The sequence below is a fragment of the Morchella sextelata genome, assembly GCF_020137385.1.
Source record: "Morchella sextelata strain SCLS chromosome Unknown scls_5, whole genome shotgun sequence".
Classification (NCBI taxonomy): domain Eukaryota; kingdom Fungi; phylum Ascomycota; class Pezizomycetes; order Pezizales; family Morchellaceae; genus Morchella; species Morchella sextelata.
In genome coordinates, this window is record NW_025408620.1 from 24,855 (window position 1) to 48,467 (window position 23,613).

Genomic DNA, 23,613 nt, shown 5'->3' on the forward strand with positions numbered 1-23,613 from the left:
GAAACCTAACTAACCCTAACTAACCCTAACTAACCCTAACTAACGTTACACCGAATCAGCAATAAGATGCGGCGGGACTTTGGCGCGCAACCTAACCGTAGGTAACCCTAGGGTCACGCGCTCTCACTCAATGTCTGGCGGTCCCTATTATATATACCGCCCTCGCTACTGGCACTGAAGAGCTCATCATCATAGCGAAACCTGAAGCGATAGCCTGCCTACCTTCTTGTCTGCCTCCTTGACGATTCTCTTCTCAATAGTTTACATTCCATTCCACCCTAACTAACCCTTACGACTATCACCATGTCCGCCCCTGGCCCCTCCACCGTTCCCATCGACTATCCGATTTTCGGATCTGTTAAGGACAGAGCTAGACGACCTGTCAGCTCAGAAGCCTTACACGGATTTGGTCACTTAACCCTAGATGGTCCCTCCCACCTCATGGGTTCCATCCCTACCCCCTCCAATGAACTACATTGCCGAGAAATGATCGCAGACGCCTATCTAGCTACGACCTGTGGAGAGGAAAGCGCCTACGAACACTATCAACATGCGTTAGCCGCTTACATGTCCTCTCGACCCCCTATTGAACGAATGGAGGACATCAAAAGACTTCTTCACCCTATCTTCCGACTCCGATTGTTATTCCTGTACTATTACTGACGGTTTGTAGAACTATTTACTGAAAATAATATCAGTATACAGTCGGCAACTCTCAATACAGAACAGGCAAAATTCAACAATTTGTTCAACAGATCCCCTCAAGCACAAATGAGAGGTGCGGCATCTCTTCCTGCCTTGAAAGACTGAACTGGAGGCGGCGATTCCAACAGGAATAAAAGACGGAAAAGGGCAGCTGAGAAACAGCTTTGGGAGGAAAATGCATTATGTGTTCCTGTGAACCGTATGTTTGAAAGACAAGGGGAAGCAAATTCGGAATCTGCTACCCCGTTATTACTATTGGGGGAAGAACAGAGAGTCGTACTCACTCATGAACAAGAAAAATATCCAAATCTTATGGAAGGAATTGAGGTTTCAACTAGACGGTTGCGGCTTCAATCTGTTCGTCGAGTGGAGAATCTGGAGGGGCAGTGGAGGAAAAGACATGAAATGGTTTTGAACTTCATACATGACCGTGTGAAATTCCCACAGAATGCGAATGGACAAGCAGCAATACGGGTGGCAGGTACATCTTTATGGGGATCATATGTGGCAAGACGTTTAATTGAATGGGAGGATAGTTGGATCAAGAATCGTACAATCCCACGTGGGGAATGTGGGATTTATAGAAGAATGAGTACATGGTATGAAGACGAGTCTTTACTGTTATTCATTCGTGAATTTATTGTAAAATCAAGTGATAAACTCACATCCCGTACACTATCTGATGCTGTTGGAGATTATCTTTACTCAAATCAGCATTGTGCTCGTGTTCAGGAATATCTCCTGCTTCTGGGTAGAGATGATGGAGAAGAAGACGGAAACAAGAGCCAGGTGTACAAAAGATCAACTATTCGGGCACGGACAGCAAGAAGGTGGTTATTGAAGCTTGGCCTGAATTATAATGATGTCTGTAAAAGAGTTTACATTGACGGGCATGACCGAGATGATGTTCTGAAATACCGCATTTCTTTTATTGAGAAACTGGATGAATTGCAACCACAAATAATTGAATTCAATGAAAACGGTACCGCAACTGACAAAGCAGCCCCTGCTGAAGGATTGAAAAGAATAATTCTTTGCACGCATAATGAATCCCCCTTTAGTGCCAATGATTCCCGTCGTAAAGCATGGACGATGTAACGGAGCCATTTCAACTGTTTGGTGTATGAGTGCACACAGGGCCCGGTTACATGCTGAGAGTTATTGTTAGAAGCCAGTTGCACAGTGATATGCAAGTACCGGCAGTGTGATTAGCTATCAGCTGTTAGAGTAACTACATTCCGGGCGCTAGGAAGGGGATCTATTCATGGGAGCAATGACTGACGAGTCTATGCCTCGCCAGTGACTACAAGCCCGGCCAGAGTGAAGCTCTGATTGCCCGGTGATCCTCTGTATCCTCTGGGCATTGTATGTCGGCCGAAGGGGCAGGGACTATGCTAGGGAAGTCTACAATAAGCGAAAAGCTCTACAGCAATGATTAAGCTTACATCTGAGCGGTAGCTCATTCATGCAGGCCCCGGTTGTGTGGCAACCAGGGCTGCAGGTGTTATAAAGGCTTTGACTAAGGGTGGTTGCCATAGGTGTCGGAAACACCTGCTGATGCTTAGAGAAAAGCGGGGTAGCGGTGGTATTGTTTCCGGCATCGAGGAGAGGCTTCACCGGAACTTAGTAAGGAGTTAGGAGCAGAGAATAGAGCCCTTCGGAGTATAAGTACTCAGGTTTATTCTCGCCCTTCAGTCCTGTTCTCGCCGATCTTCATCAGAAAGAAAAACCAGGTTCTTATCGGTAGCAGAGCCCTTAAAGATTCTTGAGTTCTAACGATAGTATCCTTGAATAATCTGCAACCTGATTGTCTATCTTGCACGGCCGTCTCTATTCTATCTTATTCTATTTTCTCTTAGAAGAGACCCCCGTTACAGATAATCTTTAAGGCTCAAGTCACCTCAGATTATTTTTCCTCTATACACAAATGTCCGCTCTCCCAGCTCCGGATGCGGCCCTTCAGATTGAATGGCAGCCGGTGCCCCTCCAGCTTGATGCCACCGGGCAGACACAGCTTGTCAAGAAGCTCGGGACCGCTCTACAGACCTACATTCCCAGTTGTGAGCCTGCCTGGCAAGATACCGACGAGGTTTCCCTTCAGCAGTTCTTCACAGAGCTCCAGACCTACCTCCAACACAGCCTGCAGAATCAGTTGACCCGGGGCAGTCAGGCACTCCTCCTTGTACAAGTGCGCCAGGCAGCCCAGAATGCTCTTATGGTAGAAGCTCTCGAGTACATGAAGATGGAGGTCAACTCTGTTCAGGAAGAACTCCGGAGGTATGCGGAAAGAGATGAACTGGCTGCTGATGCCATGGAGATTGAGTGAACAAATCCGACCACTCCACCGGACTTTGTTGCCGAAATACAGCGAGCCCTTGATGAAGGAAGGCTGGTGGTTGATAGACCAGGTACTCCGGCACCAAATCCACACTCCAGGTCCTCTTCCAGGGCAGCCACCAGCACAATGGAGCAAAAGACCAGTCCCTTCGCAGCATTCCCGGTCTGATCCACAAGGAGAGTTATCCCTATTATTCAGCCAGTAGTGGGGGCATCTCCCTTACCTCCCAGCCACTTCAGTGGAGTACACTCACTCCTTGGAGGACCCGACCGATCCTTTGACTATCTCAAGGGGGCGAGTAGCGAGTATTCCGCAGGGTACGAAGAGGATAGTAGAGGTCGGTGTGGTAACTCGCAATAGGGGTCCTGAGGGACTTCAGCGTCGGTAAGGGTCAATAAGACAAGGGGCAGCGAAGCGGTGGTCTTCTCGAGTAAAGAAGAGGAAGACAATATTGTATAGTAATAGACAGTGTAGGTACAGAAGACGTTGCGTAGTAAAAGAAAGAAAAGGAAAGAGAACAAGAAACGAGAGTGAGACCTCCTAATATACCCAAGGAAATCCCAGCGATGACAAATCCAAAGTGACTCATATACTTACAACCCACAGAACCCGATAGAACCCAATAGAACCTTTCTGACTAATCCAACTCCTTGTAACCCAGTGTATTAACTAGTCGATTCATGAAAGTAGCCCCTCCCTTCAAGCGCGAGCTCCTGCGAGCCTTAACCTTAACTTTTCTTTCCAACGGTCCGGGTTTGTCGGAGTAACGTGTATGGAAAGTATCAACGGCGGCGGTATTATCGTGATATGCGGCGGGTTCCCAGATGGGGTCGGGATAGCCTGTCCATTTAACAAAATATTGCAGACCGTTATTTTTTGTTTCTCGTGAGTCCAGGATTTCTTCAACCGCGTACTCCTCCTCCTGTTCAACGATAATAGGTGGGGGTGGTGGTGGAATTTGACCGGGGACAGGATCATTTGCAGCAGGGTCTAGCAACGATACATGGAAGACGGGGTGCATCTTCATGCTCCTAGGCAGGTCGATTTGGTACGCATATGGCGATATGATTTCTTTGACGGGGCATGGTCCCAGTTTCTTCCAGTCCAACTTCCGAGAGTTACGGGTGTTTCGGATGTTTTTTGCTGAAACAAACACAATATCACCGATATCGTACCGCGGAGCCGGCGTTCGTTTGGTATTAGCGGCCTGCTCTTGTTGGTCTTGCACCGTTCGGATATTGGAACGCAGGTGTTCGTGGAGTTCTTTCATCTTCGAGGCGAAGTCTTTAGCATTGAGGCTTGGTGGGGTCTTGTCAAGCGAATTGATTGTCACTGTAAACCGAGGGTGGAAACCATAGTTTGTGAAGAATGGTGTAGCTTTGGCGGATGCGGAGACTTGATTATTGGCGGAGAATTCTGCTATAGGGAGCCATTTTACCCAATCGTCCTGTTGATAAGAGACATACCCACGTATATATTGTTCCATTACGGCGTTCAGCCTTTCAGTTTGGCCGTCGGTTTCCGGGTGGAAGGCGATGGACATTCTGGCTTCGATGTCGAGGTGTTTACAGAGAGCCTTCCAGAACCTGGCTGTAAATTGCGTACCGCGGTCGGAGGTAACATGTGTGGGTAGTCCATGGAGCTTCCATATATTCCGCAGATATAGTTGGGCGAGGTCTTCGGAGTTGACGGTGGTATTACATGGCAGGAGATGTCGCATCTTTGTTAACCGGTCAACAACTACCATAATCGCATCGAACCCTTCGCTCTCTGGTAGGCCAGTGAAGAAGTCCATTGATACCTCCTGCCATGGATGTTCGGGAATCGGTAAAGGTCGAAGTATGCCGAGTTTTCCATGGGTGTTGGGTTTGCTTCGTTGACAGATGTGGCAGTTCCGAATGTAGCGGGCAATATAATTCCGCATAAGGGGCCAGTAGTAGTCTCGACTGATGAGTTCGAATGTTTTTTCGCGTCCAGGGTATCCGGCAGAGGCAGCGTCATGATAAAGTTGGAGGATTCGGAGCTTGAGAGGGTCGTAGTCGGGTACATATATGCTGCCTCGGTAAAGCAACTGGCCTTCAACTTCGGTGCATTCGGCGAGTAATATGTCCTTTGATTGTCGTTCACCTTTGTTCCGCATATCCAGTATCTTTTGTGGAAACGGGTCAGCGCTATATCCTTCATCGAATAGTCTATTCAGTGAGGCGTTCTTTTCAGCGGGCTCATTTGAGAAAGAACCCGCCAACAAACTTAGCTTTGCGTCAAGATTCTCCTTCTTCAATACAACTTGACTCTGGTGTAATTGTCTTTCATCCCCCTCTCCAGGGAGATCTCCTGATCTTCTTGTCAACTCATCCAGTTTCCCTCCTTGTTTCCCTGGTCGGTACTTAATGACAAAGTTAAACCATGATAAATATTCCGCCCACCGGGCTTGTCTCCGGTTGAGTTGTTTAGTACTCATAAAGTATTCGAGATTCTTATGATCGGATATGACGGCGATTGGGTGTGCAGCCCCTTCAAGTTCCGGTCGCCATTCCTCAAAGGATCGAATAATCGCAGTAATTCCTTGTCGTAAATCTCGTAGTTGCATTCGGCGGGGGAGTGCTTCTTTGAGAAGTATGCAACGGGTCGAAGGGTACCATTATCATCGTATTGAGAGAGTACACCTCCAGAGACATAGTCAGATGCATCGGTTTCCACGGTAATTTCTTTCTCCGGGTCGAAATGGGTAAGGATGGGAGCGGTTGTAAAGGCTTTTTTCAAGGCGTTGAAGGCAGTTTGGGCTTCGGGTGTCCATTCGAACGATATGTCCTTGCGTGTCAGTCTGGTAAGGGGGGAAGCCAGTTCCGAGAACCCACGTATGAATCGGCGGTAAAAATTAGCGAAACCTAGAAATGCTTGCACATCCTTAACTGTTTTGGGGACGGTCCAATTCTTCACTGTCTCCACTTTTCTTGAATCCATTTTAATGCCGTTGGGTTCGATGATGAGGCCGAGGTAGGTGGTGCTTTGTGTATGAAATTCGCATTTCTCTGGTTTCAGCAGTACTCCATTTCTTTGTAGGGCTTCCAGGACCTTTTCGACGTGTACTTGATGTTTCTTGAAGGTGTTGCTGTAGATGAGAATATCGTCAAGGTAGGCTGTACAGAACATATCAAGATAGTCACGGACGCAATCATTAATGAAGTGTTGAAAGGTGGCCGGCGCATTGGTAAGGCCGAAGGGCATCACCGTATATTCAAAATGTCCGTAACGTGTACGGAAGGCTGTTTTCCATTCTTCACCCTCAGCCATTCGGATCTGATTATACCCTTGGCGAAGGTCAAGCTTGGTGTACCACTTGGCTTTGGAGAGGCGGTCGAGAGTTTCCCGGATGAGCGGCAGCGGATAGCGGTTTTTTATAGTGAGTTCGTTGAGGCCACGATAATCCACACAGAGACGGAGTGTTCCATCGGCTTTTTTAACAAATAGGACAGGGGCACCGGCAGGCGAAGAGCTGGCCTGAATGAAGCCTTTTTGGAGGTTGTCCTGTATGTATTGCTTAAGCACGATGAGCTCCTCACGGGACATACCATAAAGTGGCCCAAACGGGGGCTCCTTTCCTTCCTTAAGCGGTATCTTATGGTCATAGGGGCGGCGAGTCGGCATCCCATTAGCAAACTTCTTGTCCATCATCTCATGAAACCTCTTGTACCGGGTTGGGACTCAGTTCCTCCAGTCTTCCTTATGGGGCTTGCCCATGGCTTGGTCTATTTCCTCGATAGTTGTACTGAAGATTTGGAGCTTGTCCCTTCGAGCGAAGCGGCAGAGAGCAGCTGAACTGACGAGGTGGAAACGGGGTGGTGGTGTAATCCCTCTGATGGGAACGGGTGTTACGGAGGAGTTGCACTTGCGCTTGCAGTATTCGGAGTCGAACAGTATGCTATTGTCCTTAAACCGTAATGTAGCGTCGTGTAATTGAAGCCAAGGGATTCCGAGTACGAGTGGATCTGAGCCGAGTTTGGTGACGAAGAAGGGGATAGTTTCATGGTGGGAGTCAATTGATAGCGGTAGGTAGCAGAGGTGGGTAATCTGTCCGGAGGATATGGGCCGTCCGTCGATGACTTCAAGAGTGCGGGGTGATTTAAGGGAGAGAAATGGGAGGTTGTTATGGCGCGCGAATGTTTCATCAATGAATGCGAATCCGGAGCAACCGGTATCAATCAATACGTGGGTTTGGATGGATATTTTATTGTTTACAATTTCACACGAAGCAACAAAATGATCCCCATCCAATTTATCCTCCACAGACGATACCGAGAAGCCAGAGATAGAGGACGCAGACAAAGGAGAAACATTAGAAGGTCCCGGGCAGGGGCCATTGATCAAGCCCGGGACTACTGAAAACCCGACTCGGAAGAGGCGGGACTAGCGATCGGTGGGGCAGCGGGGTGTGCGGCATTATGAGCGGGTACGAGGAGAGCGCCCCTCATAACCGGTTGATTACCACGTGGGCGATTGGCAGAGGGGCAGTTGGCGAAGACATGGCTGGGGTTGGCGCAGTACATACAGAGATTGTTGTCCCTTCGCCATTTTTTTTCGGCCGCAGAGGTTTTACGTTGTCCATTGACAAAGGTGTATCTTTGTTCGGTGGCAGGGCGTTGAGCGGAAAGGGCCTAGAGGGCAGAGAGGTCCATTGGGGTGAGGCCTCCGGCGGTATGAGATGGGTGTGCGACAGCGGCGGGGGCGGTAAATTGTCCCATCGTATTATGGATGGCCCGTTGTTCAGCTTTGCGGCCCTGAACCTGGTTATCAATTGTCATCAACATGGTGGCATAGGCCTCGACGGTGTTAGGCCTATCTGTCCAGTATGTCATGGCGTCCTTCAGGTCTTCCGACAGTCCTTCGGCCAGGGCATCGATCTTAGCTCCTTCGTTGTAGTCCAGGTATGCCACAATACAGAGGAACTGCGAGTAATAGGTGGCGAAGTCCCCTTTGCCCTGCTTCAGGGCAACGAGCTGGCGACGGGCGGTACCCCGGGGATCTGGGTCTCCAAACGAAGCTTCCAGGTGGGCAACGAAGGCAGTGACGGAGGAGAAGGGGGCGGCAGGGTTAGCGTTAACGAGTGGAACGACCTGGTCAAGGGCCCTTCCTTCCAAGCGACTGACGGCATAAATAATCTTTGCTGCCTCGTTTCGGAACCGATCGTGGTTGACTTCAAGTTTCATTCGAAGTTGGGTGGTGAATCCGGGGAGCTTGGTGCGGGTGCCATCGAATTTTTCAGGGTCTGGAAACTTTTCGGACCTGAAGGCGGGGACAGGAGCAGGTGGGGGAGCAGCGGCAATGGGGACAGCGACGGTAGGGGCGGGGGCAGCACGGGCGACATTGAGGTCGAGGTTGAGCCGGGCTATCTGTTCCTCGAGGTTGTCAATGGTTTCATTGGCGGCGGTGAGTTGTGTATGAAGGGTGTCCCTTTGGAAGCGGACGCGCTGGACGAGGGTGGCGATGTTGTTGAATAATTCAGTAGAGTCGGCCTCATACATCTGCCTGAATCCTTCTACGTCGTTGGGTGGAGCCCATACAGGTGGGTCGGGGGTGGACATATCGTACGGTGCTGATGACGATGCAACGTAATCTCAAGGGGGTGAGTAGCGAGTATTCCGCAGGGTACGAAGAGTGTAATAGGGGGCGGTATGGGGACTCGCAATAGGGGTACTACGGGACTCTAGCGTTGGTGAGGCTCGACGAGGCACAGAGGAAGCGAGGCGGTGGTCTTCTTAAAGAAAGAAGAGGACGATAATATTATATAGCAATAAACAGCGTATATACAGAAGACGTTGCGTAAAGAAAGAAGAAGAAGAAAAAGATCGAAAAGTACAAACAACCCCCCTTAATATACTCAAGGAAATCCCAGCGATAACAAATCCAACATGACTCATACATTAACAATCAACAGAACCCGACAGAACCCAATAGAACCTTTCTGACTAATCAAACTCTTCGTAACCCCGTACCTCCACTATTCGATCCATGAAATGAATCCGGGGAGCTTGGTATGGGTGCCGTCGAATTTTTCAGGGTCTGGGAACTTTTCGGACCTGAAGGCGGGGACAGTAGTAGGTGGGGGAGCAGCGGCGATGGGGACGGAGACGGTGGGAGCGGGGGCGGCGCGAGCGACATTGAGGTCGAGGTTGAGCCGGGTGACCTGCTCCTCAAGGTTGTCAATGGTTTCATTGGTGGCGGCGAGTTGTGTACGGGAGGTATCCCGCTCGAGGCGGATGCGTTGGACAAGGACGGCGATATTGTTAAATAAGTCGGCAGCGTCGACCTCATACTGCCGCTTGAATTCTTCTACATCATTGGGTGCGGCCCATGTAGGTGAGTCGGGGGTGGACATGTCGTACGGTGCGGGTGACGATGCAAGGTAATCTCAAGGGGGCGAGTAGCGAGTATTCCGCAGGGTACGAAGAGGATAGTAGAGTTCGGTGTGGTAACTCGCAATAGGGGTCCTGAGGGACTTCAGCGTCGGCAAGGGCCAATAAGACAGAGGGCAGCGAAGCGGTGGTCTTCTCGAGTAAAGAAGAGGAAGATAATATTGTATAGTAATAGACAGCGTAGATACAGAAGACGTTGCGTAGTATAAGAAAGAAAAGAAGAAGAACAAGAAACGAAAGCAAAACCTCCGTAATATACCCAAGGAAATCCTAGCGATGACAAACCCAAAGTGACTCACACGCTTACAACCCACAGAATCCGATAGAACCAAATAGAACCTTTCTGACTAATCCAACTCCTCGTATCCCAGTATATTCACTAGTCGATCCATGAAAGAAGTCTACAATAAGCGAAAGCTCTACAGCAATAATTAAGCTTACACCTGAGCGGCAGCTCATTCGTGCAGACCCTCGGTTGAGTGGCAACCAAGGCTGCAGGTATTACGAAGGCTTTGACTAAGGGTGGTTGCCTTGGGTATTGGAAACACCTGCTGACGCTTAGAGAAAAGCGGGGTAGCGGTGGTATTGTTTCCGGCACCGAGGAAAGGCTTCACCGGAACTTAGTAAGGAGTTAGGAGCAGAGAATAGAGGTCTTCGGAGTATAAGTACTCAGGTTCATTCTCGCCCTTCAATCCTGTTCTCGCCAGTCTTCATCAGAAAGAAAAAATCAAGTTCTTATCGGTAGCAGAGCCCTTAAAGATTATTGAGTTCTAGCGATAGTATCTTTGAATAATCTGCAACCTGATTGTCTATCTTGCATGGCCGTCTGTATTCTATCTTATTCTATTTTCTCTTAGAAGAGACTCCCGTTACATTCTTGCCCCATTAACCACGGGCATAACCTGGCCGAGGGCACCTCCGGACAAAAGGTTGATCGCGTATACCAGTTGCTGTTGGGTAGAGGTAAAGCGGTCAGCATTACCGATCATCTTGAGGCGGAGCTGAGTAATAAAGGGACGGAGAGCTGAACGGATTCCATCGAATTTCGAGGGGTCCGGGATTTTATCAGATCTTTGGCCAGGGGTAGATGCAGGTGCGACTGGTACAGGGACTTGATCTGGGGCTTGAACGGGCACTTGAACAGGAGCTTGAACAGGGACAATAGGATTGGGACCAGTGGCCATCTGGTTACGAAGGAGGTTATTCAATTCCCTTACCTCCCCGAGTTGCGTAGATAGGTCCTGGACCTGATGTTCAAGTTCAGGGATAGCCGAGGCAGTACATCAGCAAACCTGCAGCCTTCGCCAGACGCCCGAGGCGCTCAGGGCGCTCAGGGCGCTCGGTAGGTAAACTACCTCTCCAGAGATACGGCAAGTGCTCCTAGCGCAGTCTAGCGCGCATCTTTCCGCCCCGGCGCACCCTAGTTCGCCCCGGCGTGCACTAGCCCTCCGACCCCGCCTGGACACTGAGCGCGAGCGCCCGGCGCTACCCCGACGCTAGTCCCCTCACCTGAGAGCGCCAGTTGGGCGCTCATATCTCCTGACTGCTCCTGGAGCACTCCTGACTGCTCCTGGAGTACTCCCGCAGCTCCTAGAGTACTCCGACTGCTCCTGGAGCCTTCCTGACTGCTCCTGGAGCACTCCCGCAGATCCTGGAGTACTCCGACTGCTCCAGCGGCACCTGGGATCGGGTCTTTGAACCTGGCGCACCCCCGATGCCCTTTTCTCTCCAGGCATACCCTTACGATCTCTACTGTTTACAGAGCACTCGAGACTGTTTACAGAGCACTCAAGACGGTGATCCCCTGTCTATTACTAAATACTAACGACAATACCTCCTTGAACTCCCTTACTGGATATAATACAAAATATGAATCGGAACAAATCTCCAGCTATCCCCGACGCACTCGGGAGTGTTCTCCCCAGGCATTTGCGAGTATTCTCCCAAAGCACTCGCGAGTATTCTCCCAAAGCACTCGCGAGTGTTCTCTCAAAGCACTCGCGAGTGTTCTCCCAAAGCACTTTCGAGTGTTCTCCCAAAGCACTTTCGAGTATTCTCCCAAAGCACTCGCGAGTGTTCTAGACATCTTCCTCCCCGCCCCCTTCGCAATCCCCCGCTACTGGTAGTTGTTGCTCCTCTTCTTCCTCCTCTCCCTCCTCTTCACTGTCAATGTCGCGAAGTTGGGCATGAATCACCTCGTCCTGGCCATTGTCAGAACTTGAAGGACCTCCTGGAGCACCCCTGAGTGCTCTCCGAGCATCTCGGAATGCGGCAAGATCCGCAGCCAAAGCTTCATCGTCCTCGCTAAACCCATCCTCCGGTATCACCTCAATCGTTACACCCTTCTTTTCTCGTATCTATTAAGGTAAGTATTTAGAATAGAACACCTATTGCCTACATACTAGCATACCTTTTCTCGAAGGTTATCCTTGATTAACTCCAAAGTTGCCTCCTGATTCTGTCTACTCCTCCCCTTCCATGTGTTACTCATCCTGTTGAACGTTTCTACTCGAGTGGGGATGTCAGCTCGGCAATTCAGTATAGCTCTGAAAGCATCCGTCATTGCTCCCAAAGCACCCGTCATACCAGTGAGGGCATTGGGCAATACTTACTAACAACGCTCTCATTCTGCGACTGAAAATGATCAGGCTTAACGTAAGTCCCTGTCGATCACGCCCGAATGCCGTGTCAGATCGCCGTCGATATCAAGCAAATGAGTGTAGGGGTTATCAGCTCTAGGAATTCGGGGTCCCTAACCCCTCGCATCCTGACGCCATCAAAGTATTTAAAATACAATATATCGACGATTTCCGGGGCAAGGAAGCGCAGTCGGTAGGTCTAGTATCTGTTAGCGGCTTTCCCGAGTGCTCTCTGAGCATTTCCGGGTGCTCTGTGGGCATTCCGGGTGCTCTCTGGGCATTGATCATACCTGGTAATGCTGCTGGGGGCTCAAGAAACGATCATTCTTCAAAAGATATTCGACTTGAGCCGCCCTTGCCTCAGGCCCCACAAGATTTCCAAGCCCGTATATCGTAGAGTCTGCCAGGCGCCCTTTCACCTCGTGCATCAAGTGGGAACGGACACGGGAGTGCAGACTTCTGACCTATCGTTCTCAATTATGCTTCCAGAGCACTCGTAATCGTTTCAGGGGCACTCACCTGTTTAATTACGACCTCATCAAGGTCTACTCTACACCCCACTCCGCGACTTGCAGTTGCCCACATGCTCACTACCAGTATCGAAAGTCTTGCTGCAGGTGGAAACGGCTCATGTAGAAGCGTATGCTCCCCGATTAATATGCGGTACTCTTTCTCAATCCTCTGTGCTTGCATTGAGAGTACATTTGCACTCCTCGAGTTGGATAACAAAGACCTCTGAGTCAATTGGCTCGAAAGAATGTCGCCAGTGTTCTCAAAGACGTCGTGAGTGCTCTCTGGAATACGAACCTCGCTTTCCGCCGTCAGAGCATTCTCGTTCTCCCTGGATGAGGGAAGATAGTCGATTTCGTAGACTCCTTGCGATCGAATTTGGCTGTGAGGTTGGGCTGAAGGAATTTGAGGGCTTGAAGGAATCCGAGGACTGCTCACAGAGCTCTCGCCAATTCCGTCAATAGGAGGTGAAGAAAGATATGGCCGGTAAGTAGGTGAGGACTCCCCTTATCGAGAGCGCATTGAGGAAAGATCGATATGGCACTTCGAAGAGCTGTAATCATGATAATAAACAGGTTCAGAAGGCCTAGACTGTGTGGGTATTGGCGGTGCTCTCTGGGATGCCGGGAGTGCTCTCTGAGATGCATTCTGGCTGGGTGCCGAAGTGGGTGCTCTCTGGGATGCCGGCAGTGCTCTCTGAGATGCATTCTCGCTGGGTTCCGAAATGGGTGCTGCTCTACCCTGACCTTGTTTCCGGATTACATTTGTGCCCAGTCGAGCTCCCCTCTGAAGCGTTACCCTCCGAGTCTATTGAATAAAACAAATGAAATGAGCAGAATAGAGTCAAACCTGTATCACGTCCACTGACACGTCGGAGGAAGCAATTACCTCCGCTACTGCGCCAGTTGCTTTCCTCCGAGCATTGCCCAGTGCTTTGGCAGTAGTCGGCGGAGCTGTGCGAGGTCTCTTTCTGACAGTCTGAGACCTCTGGGTGGAGGCTTGAGGTTCATCCTCCGGTTCATCCTCATTCTCCTCAGAACTCTCGGGCTCGTTCTCTGGAGAATCATCATACTCTGAGTGGCTGGTATCAACTATTTCCTCCACCTCTGGCGCCTCTATTGCTTGAGCCTGCTCCTGCGCTTCAACAAAGTCAGTATGGTCGCCGGGGAGATGAAATTCAACCCTGCTAGGACTGCTTCTTCCAGTGGGAGTTTCGGAAGAATGGAGAAGGCCTTTATGAGCTATTTGGGTGGCAGTGGTCGATTGACTACTCCGAGTGCGGGCTGGCAGTGGAGTCAATGGTCGGCGAGGTATCTCAGACTCGTCAGTCAGTAAATCTTCATGTTCTTCAGGTCGTCTTGGGAGTCGTGGGCGCTTTGGGGCAAGAGGTGCTGAACCGGAGGAGCGCTTGGTGAGAGCTATTCTGATGGCTAGCAGGAATATCCTCAGTACTCTAGGAGCACTCGCGGTATCTTTGATTAGAAATCAATTCTTAGCGAGAAAATTTGCGCCGCTAATCAAGAAGAATTTGCACGGCAAATCCTCCTACGGCAGGGATCCGCTCAACCGGATCATTTGTAATCACTCGTTTTACTGCACTTTGCACTTTCTGAAGCAATACCGAGTGCTCTGAGAGCAATCTAGGAGTTTGACTCGACTCTGAAACAAAAGCAATGCAATTACGACACGGAATAATCTAATCTCATCTAATCTCATCTAATCTCATCTAATACGACAAAACACATCCATTGATATATGCTCGCAAGACAAAGGAAATCCAAAACATCAAATTGTACAGCACCTCCATCTCAGTAGCACTTGCGAGTGCTCAGAGAGCACTCCATACTGCTATTCAAAAACCCATCAATTCATATATGCTCGCAAGACAAAGGAAATCCAAAACATAAAATCGTACCGCACCTCCTCCATCTCAGTAGCAGTCGCGAGTGCTCAGAGAGCAATCTGTACAGCTTTTCAAAGGTTAGTAGTGAGAAATCCGCAGGAAGAGTGGTGAGAGACTATACCAAAGGAGACTAATGATGCCCACCACCATCACCACCACCACCACCTCCACCGTCTCCAGCTGGCCCACCACCTCCACCACCACCACCACCACCACCACCACCGCCTCCAGAAGGTCCACTACCACCACCACCACCACCACCGCCCGGAGGTCAGCCGGGAGGAGGAGGATGAGGAGGAGGAGGAGGAGGAGGAGGAGGAGGTCAGCCCGGAGGAGGATTACCACCACCACCACCACCACCACCGCCTCCAGAAGATCCACCACCACCACCACCACCACCACCGCCTCCAGCAGCAGCCGCGAGTGCGTCAGCAGCTCTCTTGGCTGCTATCCCGGCAGGTGTCCAGATTACTCCCTGTGCAAAGTTTGCGTCAGCAACCCCTACGCCCAGAGGATACTTCCTCAGGTATTTGGGGTCTAAGTCATCGATAGCATCCTGCTGTCTATCACGACGTCTAACAAGAGTCTGGATTAGCTTTTGATTACTGGCATCAGTTCTGGGCAAATATACCCTCATTCTTTAGCATTTATGTGGTGATTTCCCTCCTCGTAATCAGAGTCCTCTGCTGGAATATCGATCATGGTGTAATCGTCTTCCTCGATATGAGAGAATGCTCGTGTCAGCGGCGGTGTTTCAACACCACCCAAATTAGCACCCGCGCCCGCTCTGTGGAGTACCGCCAGTATCCTCCGAGGCCTGCCAACGCTATTCTTCAACCAACCCTCGACCTCTTCCGAATCAGTGATCTGCACCTCCATCGGCTGAACAGGAGGATTGGATGCCGGTGGAACGTTATCGAGTGCTCCCCAGATACTCCTGATTGCTCTGTTGGGTGGGGTGTGCTTCAGGATCAAATTGCAGAGCTCTGGAAACGTTATCTTGGTCAGAACTCCAATGAACGAATTCTGATTTCGTCGATGGTTCCAGTCATAGATAGGGGGCGGGGCAACCCTGGAGAATGCTCCTAGAGCATCCGGGTCTACCACCGTAACCATTATGGAAGGTCTATCGAGATCTGCGGACACTGGGTCCCGTTTACGCTTCTTAGAGCGTTGGGCGGGCAGACCACCGTCCTCATCATCATCGCTATCATCAGCAACTTCTTTATACTCGCGATTTCCCTGCCCCCTCAATAGCTTTTCCTTCCGCCCAACATCAGCGATTAGCCACTTCAAAGCGTCCGCGAGTGCTCTGCGGGTTGCGGAACCGCCTCCGTTCCACATAGGCAGGAAACCACTGAGAGGGTGTATGTTCAACACATGGAGGCATAGAGCATTGAACGCTGCTGTTCCGGAAACGGTTTTGTTGACCCAACCGGTGTTCTGCATCTCCGCTTTGAGGCCGTTGCGGATGTTAGTGTGCGATTTAGAGAGGTTGATCAAACCTAAAGCCATCTTTACTTTCTTTGCCTGAGTCATTTTGCTGGTGTATCGGGCTTGAGAGATTGGGGATGATGCTTCTGGAGCACTGAGGTATGCTTCTGGAGGACTGGCGTATACTACCTGAGCACGCGGGGGAGTTTCTGGGGCATGAGGGGGAGTTTCTGGGGCACGATCTCTGCGGCTTTGCCTCTGCTCTGCCGGTGGAGGGGAACTAGGTATTGGTAGCCGACGGCGAGGTCGGGATTGAGAGCTCTGTGAAGCACTGGCGACTGCTTCTGGAGCAGGGGCTCGAACTGGAAGTACGGTTCTACGGACAGGGGCCGACGGTTGTCGCGGCGAGCTGCTCAATTCTGGGGAAGTACTGGAGACTCGTTGAAGTGCTCGTCCTCTTTGGGGTTTTGGGCCTGCTGCTGGGCCTGCTGCTGTCCCTGCTGCTGGTCGCTTTGCGGAGTGTGTTGCTGGGCCTGCTGGGCCTGCTGCTGTGCGTACTGCTGAGCGCTTTGCGGAGTGTGTTGCTGGGCCTGCTGGGCCTGCTGCTGTGCCTGCTACGGAACCTTCGCTGTCGGACTCAGCTTCAGATTGCACTGATTCCAACTCTTTTGGGAAGAGCCTCGAGTGCCGAGTGGGCGGTGATGAGTGCTGAGGAGATGGTGACGAGTGCTGAGGGGGTGGTGACGAGTGCTGTCGGGAGCTTGAAACCACTCGGGGATGCTTCCGGGAAGACGACGACTGCGGCGGGGGTGTCTCTTCTATCTCTTCTGGGATAGGCTGGAGGCTTTTCTGCTCTTTGCGAGACGAGGAAGGGGAGGACTTCTCGTTCTTCTTCTGCTCCTTCTTCTTCTCCTTCTTCTTCTCCTTCTTCTCCTTCTTCTTCTCCTTCCTTTCCTTCCTTCGGCGTTTTTTGCTATCTGATTCGTCGGTGTCTGGATCGCGATCTCGCTTCTTCTGTGAGCGCTCTGGAGTGCCTTGAGGGGAGGATGAAGGCTTTAGTAAATATGTGATGAGTATGGTTCTGAAAGCAATAGGATTAAGGAGGATATACCATCTTATATATGATCGCTAGGTGTGCAGCTTGAAAGCTTGAACTTGAAACGAAACTTGAAACTTCAAGTTGAAGCCTAAACTTGAAACGTGAGCTGAATGCGCTTTCAAGAGGTATCTTGAACGCTTAGATAGCAGGGAGGGGCTTGAAGTGATAGGTAGCGCTGGAAGATGGTTAGGAAGCTCTCACGATCTGGAAGGAGGAGAAGGGTGCTCTTATACCGAATACAATCAGCTATTCAAGGGCTCATCATGCTTCCGAGAGCACCCCCGTGTGCTATACGAGCATCCTCGGGTGCTGTACGAGCATCCTCGGGTACTGTACGAGCACCCCCGGGTGATCCCACCAGTGCTGCATATGGTGCTCCAAGCCGTCCTCAATGTTTGCTCCAATACATGACGTAGATCAATGCTCTAGGCGCACTCGAAGATTCTACTCTGGAGGTTTGTGTAAAGAACCATGGGCGAGGCGGAAGCTGAGGGGTCGAGGGACATGATTAGGTCCCCTAGAGGGTAGGATAGGCCTCGCGAGAGGGCGAGGGATGATGCAGTGGTATACCCGAAGGCAGGGACAGCGGTCTGTAGAGAGACAGAGGGGAGGACAGCGACGAGGGCCGCGAAGGACGCGGCGAGGAACAATGAGGCGGCGAGGATCATAACAGCGGATGCACTGGGCATGAAGGGCAGCAGACGTAACGTGAACTGAGAGTAAAGTAATGTATTGAAGCGAAGTAAATCCCCCAAAGTAATAACCCAAAGTAGAATACAAGATGTTGCGTAAGGAAAGAGAAGAAGAAACAACAGAAGACACAAGTCGCTTTATATAGTAAGGAAATGACAACCGATTACTAATCCCACGGAACCTTCCAGACTCCCTAACCGTTCATACATTTAGTACAACAATATAGTTCGTAACAGTTTGATTTAATTGAATGACGTAGATGAATGCTCTAGGCGCACTCGGGAATGCTCTGACAGTAGTACCAACAGTGGTGTCGATTGGATTCCTATGTTGGGTTGGTGTTTGTGTTCTTGTTGGTGTCGGGGCTCTGTGCGCTATGAAGCTGAGTCGGAGAGTGTGTATCCTCTGAGCGCATATCCGATATTAGTATCGAATTTGGCGGTGAGAATGGTCTCTCCATGATCTGAATAGCATCCGCGAGTGCTCAGAGAGAGAGAGCGAATGCTGAGAGGGTAGAACGAAGCATCGTTGGCGGCATGATTGTGGTGATTGTTGTTTCTTCTCGTTTTATGCTTGTGTTTGTGTGTGCATTATTCCGTTGGAGATGTATGACGTCAAAATCAGCCTCGCTATGGTGGAGGTGCGAGCACAAGGCTCACAATCACTTGGCGAGCACTCTGCAGTGAGCACTCTGTAGAGCACACTGCACAACCGCTTGGCGGCGAGAGCCTCATTGGATGACAAATCGTTCGTAGAGAACTCTGCACCGCCTGCAGGAAAGAGCCTCCGCCTTGGCAGACTGCAAATTCTCGAGTCCAATGAAATCGTCTTGCCCTTTTTGCAGCAAGAGGTACAACTCCTCCACGAATTTTGACAGACATCTTCCAACGATCCATCCTTTGGAAGCAGATGAATGGCTGGGAAATCAATATTCACTGCTGGAGCACGATCAACCTGCAGAGACCCCCGACAACACTGACGAGAGCCCAAAGAGCATTCCCGATTACTATTCAGACACGCATTACGATTCAGAGTCGGACATTTTCGACCAAGATTCGGGTAACAATTCGGACCTCGAATCCGAATCATATTTCGTGATGGAAGAGGCAGATAACGATTCAAATGGGCATAGTAGGGCATCTACGACAGTTTACGAGGGTGCTGGGGAGCCACTTTACCGCTCGGAGGACTACGACGAGTGCTCAGAGAGCCTTCTCCAATACCCATGGCACCCATTCCGGTCAGCATACGAGTTCAGAATGGCACGCTATTTCACACTGTCCAAAGCCTCACAGGGGAACATCGACAGCTTCTTTCTACACGCTCCGCCGAGTGGTGGCGAGTGCTCCTACAGCACTGGGCTGGGTTTTATCAAGAGGTTGGAGGAAATGAACGATATACTGGGAAAGGCGAGCTGGAATCATTCGGAGATGGATATTGGGGGCGAGAAGATCTCTTACTACTACCGGGATCCAATGGTAGTCGTCCGATATCTTCTAGGGCAACTTGCCTTCCGGGAGTCATTAATGTATTCGCCCGTGGTGGAGCATAATGAATTCGGCGAGCGAATGTACGTGGAAATGCATACAGGAGATTGGTGGTGGGAGATACAGGTCCGTAAACTTCACCCTGTCAACTTGAGGTGCTCTATGAGCAGTCGATGATGCCACAGGAGCAGTCGCTAATGTCTTCTCGACAGAATACGTTACCGGAGGGGTCCACTGTCATACCAATTATCTGCGCGTCGGATGGCACACATCTGACAAATTTCAGCGGGGACAAGAAAGCCTGGCCAATCTATCTTACCATCGGGAACATCAAGTCGTCGGTGCGCAACAAGCCCACAGGGCATTCATTCATTCTCCTAGGGCTGCTACCAGTGCCACCGAAGCTCGGAAAGAATACAACACTCGCTAATTGCGTTTTAAGACGTCAGAGTCAAATGGCACTGCATCGTGCCCTTGGGGAGATCTTTCAAAGCATTCGCGAGTGCTCTCAGGAGGGCGAGCTAATCAAATGCGCCGATGGCTATGAACGACTATGCTTTCCGGTGCTCTCGGGCTGGATCGCCGATCAACCCGAGCATTCAAACTTGCAAAACATTAGCACTAGTGCTTGCCCGAGATGCGAGGTGGAGTTTCACAATCTTGGGAGCACTCGTCGAAGCTCTATGCGCAATCACGAGGACTACAGGGAGAGGGTACAGCTATTTGGCGAGAACCCGGGCAATCTAGAACCGGTAGAATACCTTGTTGGGAGATCCGTCAAAACACTCTTCAATGCTTTCTGGGGTATGCCGAGGGTTAATCCGTACGATCTCAATAAACCGGACATACTGCACAATATTTACCTGGGGATGTTGAAGCACATGATGGAGTGGATTCAGGGTTTCTTGAAGAAGCATCATCGATTGGAGGAATTCGACAAAGCTTGGGCTTCGATTGCGCCTTACCCTGGACTAGCAGTACCAAACAAGGCATATCGTTCTACCACCCAATGGCAAGGGAAAGAGATGCGGAATCTGGGGCGGGTCGTTCTAGGAGCACTCGCGGCTGCTCTGAGAAACCCGGGAGTGGCTGTCAGGAGCGACTTCGCAAAAGCTTTGAAATGCGTTCGAAGCCTAATAGACTTCCACTTAATGGCGCAATATAGGAGTCATACAACGAGCACACTGGACTATATGGAGAGCTATCTCGAGGATTTCCATAAACACAAGGATATCTTTTCAGAATTCAGGGCGTACAAGAAGACGTTAAAGGATGCGAGAGATCGAACGAAAGCAATTAGTGGCTCCCAGAGCACCCAGCGAGGCTTGGAGGAGATCCGGGAGATTCGGGAAAGATCGCACTTCAACTTCATCAAATTGCACGTCTTAATGCACTACCGGGAGCACGTTGAGCGCTTTGGTAGCATTCCTCAATACTCCACGGACGTCAGCGAGCTTGCCCATGTACGGCAGGTAAAAGAAGCTTACAGAGCGTCCAACAAGGTTGATGCTGCGACGCAGATACTGGACTATGGAGGGAGGTGATTGGCGTTAGAGATTCGAATTCTGAATCTGAAAGACATCGTCGGAGGTTCTGAGAGTACTGACGACATCCTCTGGAGCCATCGGGATAACCTCAAGGAGTTGCTCGACATTTTCAACATCGAGGGCCGCAAGAAAACGCCAAACGAACGCTCAATAGTAGAAAGCGGACTGCCACTGAAGCGTCTTTGCAACCCCTCGGCGAAATCGGAAAGACTTTTCAACGTGGCAGACAGACTGCAAATGAGCCATATCACGCTATATCGCCTGATAAAGGAGTATGCCGAGGATGCGGGATGCTCTCAGAGCTTTGCCGGAAGCTCTGAGAGCATGTTGGAGCGCCGGGTTGTGGTTTTCACATGCTTGCAGGTTCCAATACCAATCTTCCAAAGGCCTGACGTATACGAGGTTCACAACATCAGGTGTACGGGAACAGCATCTTTTAGGAAGGGGAAAATAAGAAAGGATTGGGCATGGGTATCGGTAGGTTCTTCAGAGCAGTGGGGAGTGTTTCGGGGACGCTTACCAGGACGTGTAGAGGCTCTGTTCAAGGTGCGGGATAGCACAGGGCGCGCACATAGACTATATGTAGTTGAGCTACTTGAGGTGAAGGATCGTTGTATCGCTGATAGCTCACATGGGCTGCTGAAGGTCTGTAGGAGGAGGAGGAAGAGGATGTGGGTCGTGAATATTCGGAGTATATTAGGAATGGCCTATTTGTTCGAGGTGGATGCTGGCAATTGGCTGGTAAATACTAGGATAGATTTGCGTACGTGGAATGAATTCAGTTGAATGCTGTAAAGCATTCCCGAGTGCTATGCAGTGATGTGAGAGGATCACCGAGTGCTATCCAGTGATGTGAGAGGCTTACCGGGTGCTATCCAGTGAGAGCATTACCGAGTGCTATCCAGTGATGTGAGAGGATTACCGAGTGCTATCCAGTGATATGAGAGGAATACCGAGTGCTATCAAGTGATATGAGAGGAATACCGGGTGCTATTCAGTGAATGCTCTGAGGGTAGTGGCGAGTGCTCTACGAGTGGAATGTTAGACCCAATAGGACCGTCTAATTCAAAATTCGTGTCGTTCTGCTAGTACGCATGCGGATTGGAAGAGGGAGGTGAGTATCGGCCGCTCAGTATCTGAGTCTGACTATCCAGCAAGCCAGCTCCAGGAGGGCGCGGTAGGCAGGCATTGGTCTTCCGACCAGTAAAGTCATCCTGCACCTTTTTCCAGTCCATGTTTGCTGCTTATGCATGGACATTGAGCTTTTCAGACGAGCCGTACAATGGCCTCAACCTCAAGGCTTATGCCTTTCATGAATCGACAGATACATACACGTTCGTCAAAGGTTTGGTAGCCATCTCCAGTATACACGACAGTGCCCGTATCAGTATTCCGCGACTGACCGTTCAGCGGCGTGAAGAATACCCACGTGAGATATTGTTTGAGAGACCGGCGATGCCTAGCTTGCCTTTGAAGAAAGCGTATCGATTCATATGGGTCTAAGTGGGGGGTGTGCCACCTTGAATAGTATTATTAAAGATGTTTCCGCAGCTCTACGAGTATTAGTCAGTGCTATGGAAGCATTCGTGGTGCTCTCCAGACGTGAGCAATATCTCTTGGCAGTACCTGGAAAAACTCGTTGACGAAGAGTGTCTTGGCGTGGGCGATATGCTCTGGCGGTGCCTGGCGAGCAGCTCGTTGAGAATGCTCTCCTGGCGCAGATAGTACTGACGAGTGCTCTCTAGGTGTGAGCGATATGTTCTGGCAGCGCCTGGCGAGCATCTCGTTGTGATTTGATCTCCTGGTGCAGATATTACTGACGAGTGCTGTCAGCACGCTGACGCTGTCTCCTGGCGGGCCCCGACACGTCCGTAATTCGTTGCCAGTCCCTGGGCGGAAACTCATTAGTTGATCGTTCTCCAGACGCAGGAGACATACTCAGGCATGTCATGGCAGAGAGAGCATCGCCGGGTGCTCTCAGGACGAGCACCATATCGCCTGGAGGTGCATGATGCGTGAAAGTGCACGACGCGCCTAGAGAAGATTGCGGAGAGAGCATTGCTGGGTGCTCTATGGATGTAGGTGATATCGCTCAGAGTACTCTGTAGACAGTAGCATTAGCGAGTGCAAAGAAGCTCATTAGGGAGTGCGAATATGCTGCTCTGACAGCGGACTACTTGGAGTGAGTTCTCTGCTTGGATCGAGTGCTCTGCTGGAGTGAGTGCTCAAGTTGCAGTCATGAAAAGCTCTCTTCTCTGACGTCGTCAGATGATTGGCACTGCGCTCTGGCGGAGTGTATAGACGATTATGCGCCCTGGTGCTGCCAGACAGAGAACATACTGCTCTGGGGGCATCGGGCACGGATGCTAGCATCGCCTGGCGCGAGCACCCTGCTGTGGCGACGCCTGGCGCGAGCACCCTGCTGTGGCGACGCCTCGCATGAGTAGTCTGCCCTGGCGACGCCTGGCGCGAGCACCCTGCTGTGGCGCCACCTGGCGCGAGCGCTCAACCCTGGTGACGCCTGGTACGAGCACTCTGCCCTGGCGGTGCCTGGCGTGCCTGGCGCCCAGGGCATAGGCGCTGCGCCCTGAGGAATAGCAGAGTTTGCTGATGTATTCTGGGCGAGGTTAAGCTCTTGTTGAAGAGTCTGAACTTGTTGGCGGAGATCATTATGCTCCTGGAAGTATCTCAAACCCTCTGCAGCCCATGTCGTAAGGTTACGATGAAGGGTAACCTGGTCGAGGGTGTATAGTCTTTGAAATTCAGCGAGTGCCTCAGGGAAATTCCACTGAGATGGTGGCGAGGAAGACATTGCGTATCAGGAGTCGATATAAGTCGACGCAAT

General features: G+C 50.7%; 8 protein-coding genes across 8 annotated transcripts; 3 read left to right on the forward strand and 5 right to left on the reverse strand.

The window, feature by feature from the left end:
- Positions 1-2,632: 2,632 nt before the first annotated feature.
- H6S33_010538 (uncharacterized protein) lies at positions 2,633-3,031 on the forward strand (the record flags this gene model as incomplete). The annotated part of the gene is made up of 1 exon (XM_044841968.1): positions 2,633-3,031. One exon carries the CDS (start codon positions 2,633-2,635, stop codon positions 3,029-3,031), a length of 399 nt encoding a protein of 132 aa, XP_044696468.1.
- A 4,667-nt stretch (positions 3,032-7,698) lies between these two features.
- Positions 7,699-8,625, reverse strand: H6S33_010539 (uncharacterized protein; the record flags this gene model as incomplete). Its single annotated transcript, XM_044841979.1, has 1 exon — positions 7,699-8,625. One exon carries the CDS (start codon positions 8,623-8,625, stop codon positions 7,699-7,701), a length of 927 nt encoding a protein of 308 aa, XP_044696469.1.
- A 416-nt stretch (positions 8,626-9,041) lies between these two features.
- On the reverse strand, positions 9,042-9,419 carry H6S33_010540 (uncharacterized protein; the record flags this gene model as incomplete). The annotated part of the gene is made up of 1 exon (XM_044841990.1): positions 9,042-9,419. One exon carries the CDS (start codon positions 9,417-9,419, stop codon positions 9,042-9,044), a length of 378 nt encoding a protein of 125 aa, XP_044696470.1.
- Positions 9,420-10,325: 906 nt separating this feature from the next.
- H6S33_010541 (uncharacterized protein) lies at positions 10,326-10,640 on the reverse strand (the record flags this gene model as incomplete). The annotated part of the gene is made up of 1 exon (XM_044842001.1): positions 10,326-10,640. One exon carries the CDS (start codon positions 10,638-10,640, stop codon positions 10,326-10,328), a length of 315 nt encoding a protein of 104 aa, XP_044696471.1.
- Positions 10,641-11,534: 894 nt separating this feature from the next.
- Positions 11,535-14,354, reverse strand: H6S33_010542 (uncharacterized protein; the record flags this gene model as incomplete). The annotated part of the gene is made up of 8 exons (XM_044842012.1): positions 11,535-11,813; positions 11,867-11,961; positions 12,069-12,090; positions 12,386-12,559; positions 12,615-13,049; positions 13,179-13,412; positions 13,494-14,035; positions 14,339-14,354. 8 exons carry the CDS (start codon positions 14,352-14,354, stop codon positions 11,535-11,537), a joined length of 1,797 nt encoding a protein of 598 aa, XP_044696472.1.
- A 290-nt stretch (positions 14,355-14,644) lies between these two features.
- On the forward strand, positions 14,645-15,049 carry H6S33_010543 (uncharacterized protein; the record flags this gene model as incomplete). Its single annotated transcript, XM_044842023.1, has 1 exon — positions 14,645-15,049. The coding sequence occupies one exon, from the start codon at positions 14,645-14,647 to the stop codon at positions 15,047-15,049; it is 405 nt and encodes a 134-aa protein (XP_044696473.1).
- Positions 15,050-18,552: 3,503 nt separating this feature from the next.
- H6S33_010544 (uncharacterized protein) lies at positions 18,553-21,554 on the forward strand (the record flags this gene model as incomplete). The annotated part of the gene is made up of 3 exons (XM_044842034.1): positions 18,553-19,347; positions 19,434-20,761; positions 20,843-21,554. The coding sequence occupies 3 exons, from the start codon at positions 18,553-18,555 to the stop codon at positions 21,552-21,554; spliced, it is 2,835 nt and encodes a 944-aa protein (XP_044696474.1).
- Positions 21,555-23,073: 1,519 nt separating this feature from the next.
- H6S33_010545 (uncharacterized protein) lies at positions 23,074-23,580 on the reverse strand (the record flags this gene model as incomplete). Its single annotated transcript, XM_044842045.1, has 1 exon — positions 23,074-23,580. The coding sequence occupies one exon, from the start codon at positions 23,578-23,580 to the stop codon at positions 23,074-23,076; it is 507 nt and encodes a 168-aa protein (XP_044696475.1).
- Positions 23,581-23,613: the final 33 nt, after the last annotated feature.